Raw genomic sequence first — 2,727 nt, forward strand, 5'->3', positions numbered from 1 at the left:
AGTATGAGCAGACTAATGGCGTCACAAGAGAGTAAAAATGGTCATGCTAGATATTATTGTATGCGATGTCTCACGTCCTACATCTCCAAACAAAAATTGGTGAAACATAAAGAGCTATGTCAAAATACTGAAACCGTGAAAATTGAAATGCCTGATCCAGAGAAGGATCCATTTCAGTATTTTAAACATCATTTCAAGTCTCAGAACGTCTCCTTTGTCGTGTACGCCGACTTTGAATCCTTTACGACGCCGATACAAACCTGCCAACCGGAAGTTTCTCAGAAGACGACGAAATACCAAAAGCACGAACCTTCGGGCTTTTGCTACTACATCAAGTGTTTCGATGACTCGGTGTACACTCAAGAACCAGTGAAGTTCACCAAGGAATCCGAGGACCAAGATGTGGCTCAGATTTTTGTGGAAACTCTAGAGCAAAACATCAAAGAGATCCATCAACAATTCAAGTTCCAAAAGAAGATGATCTTTGGGGAGCAAGAGCGAGAGATCTTTAAAAAATCCACCCACTGCCACATCTGTAAGGATCCACTGACTCCCGATGATAAAGATAATTACAACGTCAGAGACCACTGTCACTATAAGGGAACCTTTAGAGGAGCTGCTCACAATCAGTGCAATCTTGCTTACAGGAACCCAAAGTTCTTTCCCGTGATTTTCCATAATCTAGCCGGATATGACGCTCATCTGTTCATCAAGAATCTTGCCAAGACTGAGGAGAGATCGACTGTATTCCTTCCAACGAAGAGAAGTACATCTCATTCACCAAGAAGATATTGGTTGACACCTTTACCAATAAGGAAGGAAAAGAAGTCGATGTCAAGCGTGATCTCAGATTTATCGACAGCTTCAAATTTATGGCTGCTGGACTTGGTAAACTCGTCGAAAATTTGGATGAGTTTTCTGAATTACCAAAATTTTATCAGGATGAACAACTTCAGCTGCTCATGAGAAAAGGGGTGTATCCGTACGATCACGTCAACTCTTTGGAAAAACTCCAGGAGACTAGTCTTCCACCCAAAGACGCCTTCTACTCCAAACTCAACGAAGAACACATTTCCGATGAGGATTATGAACACGCTCAAAAGGTGTGGGATACTTTTGGAATGAAAACCATGAGGGAGTACCACGATTTGTATCTCAAGTCGGACGTTCTCCTTTTAGCCGACGTGTTCGAAAATTTCAGAAAAACCAGTCTGGAAAACTACGAACTGGATCCTTGCTGGTACTACACGGCTCCCGGATTAACCTACGATGGCATGCTAAGAACGACGTCCAAACGTCTCGAACTCCTCACGGAATACGATAAGGCTTTGTTTTTTTTTTTTTTTTTGAGGGGTGGGGTTTCCACGATATCTACCAGATATGCCAAAGCCAACAACAAGTACATGGGTGACGATTACGATCCGAGCGAGCCCACCAAGCACATCGTATACATCGACGCGAACAACCTATACGGATGGGCCATGAGTCAACCGCTTCCGGTCGGTGACTTCGAGTGGATGTCGACAAAAGAGCTAGACAATTGGCGCGAAATCCCGTGCACTCTTGAAGTGGATCTGGAATATTCCAAAGAGCTGCACGACCTTCACAACGACTTTCCCCTAGCTCCAGAAAGACTGATCGTGAACAAAGTGGAAAAACTAATTCCGAATCTGAACGACAAGGAAAAGTACGTTATCCACCACGTGGCTCTGAAGCAGTGCTTGGAGCTTGGACTCAAACTGATCAAGGTTCACCAAGGGATAAAATACCGAGAGGAACCCTTCATGAAACCGTACATCGAGAAGAATACCAGACTTCGCAAAAATGCAAACTCGGAGTTTGAGAAGGATTTCTTCAAGTTGATGAACAACGCTGCCTTTGGAAAAACGCTGGAAAACGTCAGAAATCGCGTCAATGTCCATCTCGTGAATTCGGAACACAAAGCTATCAAATTAGCCGCGAAACCCAACTACGAGCGATGTACAATCTTTGATGAAAATCTTGTAGCGATTCACATGAAGAAAATCAGACTGTACTTTAACAAGCCGATATATCTCGGAATGAGCATCCTGGATATTGCAAAGACGAAGATGTACGACTTTCACTACAATTACATCAAGAAAAAGTACGGAAACAAAGCGAAGCTCTGTCTTCACGACACGGACTCGCTACTTTATGAAATCGAGACCGAAGATTTTTACGAGGATATCGCACTAGACGTGGACAGCTACTTTGACACTTCCAACTACCCAGCTGATCATCAGTCGGGAATTCCGACTGGAAAGAACAAAAAAGTTCCCGGCATGTTCAAGGACGAAGCCGGAGGAAAGCAGATAGTGGAATTTGTTGGACTGAGAGCAAAGTTGTACTCTTTCAGAATGCACGAGGGAAACGAGGAAAAGAGGGCAAAGGAGTAAGAAAGCGGTCGTCGAAAGAAAGATTACCTTCGACGACTACAAACGCTGTCTCTTCGATGAGAAACCTCAGACGAGAACGATGAATGTGATTAGGAGTTACAAGCACGAGGTGTACACTGAAACCGTTAACAAAGTCGCGCTCGATTCCAAAGATGACAAACGAATCATACTTGAGGACAAAATTCACACACATGCACACGGTTACTGTGTTGAAAAACTTGAATAAGAAATTTTACTTCAAAACTCTGTCGGGTGGCAACTGTGTACCCTCGGGTACTATCATAAGCTCCTGTCTAACAAACGCTCTTTT

At 43.5% G+C, this 2,727-nt stretch overlaps 1 protein-coding gene across 1 annotated transcript; it reads left to right on the plus strand.

The window, feature by feature from the left end:
• Window positions 1-962: 962 nt before the first annotated feature.
• Window positions 963-2,417, plus strand: LOC140160369 (uncharacterized). The gene has a single exon (XM_072183615.1). It carries the CDS (start codon window positions 963-965, stop codon window positions 2,415-2,417), a length of 1,455 nt encoding a protein of 484 aa, XP_072039716.1.
• The last annotated feature ends 310 nt before the right edge of the window (window positions 2,418-2,727 follow it).

The sequence above is a fragment of the Amphiura filiformis genome, chromosome 1 (genome assembly GCF_039555335.1).
Source record: "Amphiura filiformis chromosome 1, Afil_fr2py, whole genome shotgun sequence".
Lineage (NCBI taxonomy): Eukaryota > Metazoa > Echinodermata > Ophiuroidea > Amphilepidida > Amphiuridae > Amphiura > Amphiura filiformis.

What these genes read in the sequence shown, in the direction of transcription:
- LOC140160369 (XM_072183615.1), top strand. Translation starts at nt 963, where the DNA reads ATGAGAAAAGGGGTGTATCCGTACGATCACGTCAACTCTTTGGAAAAA.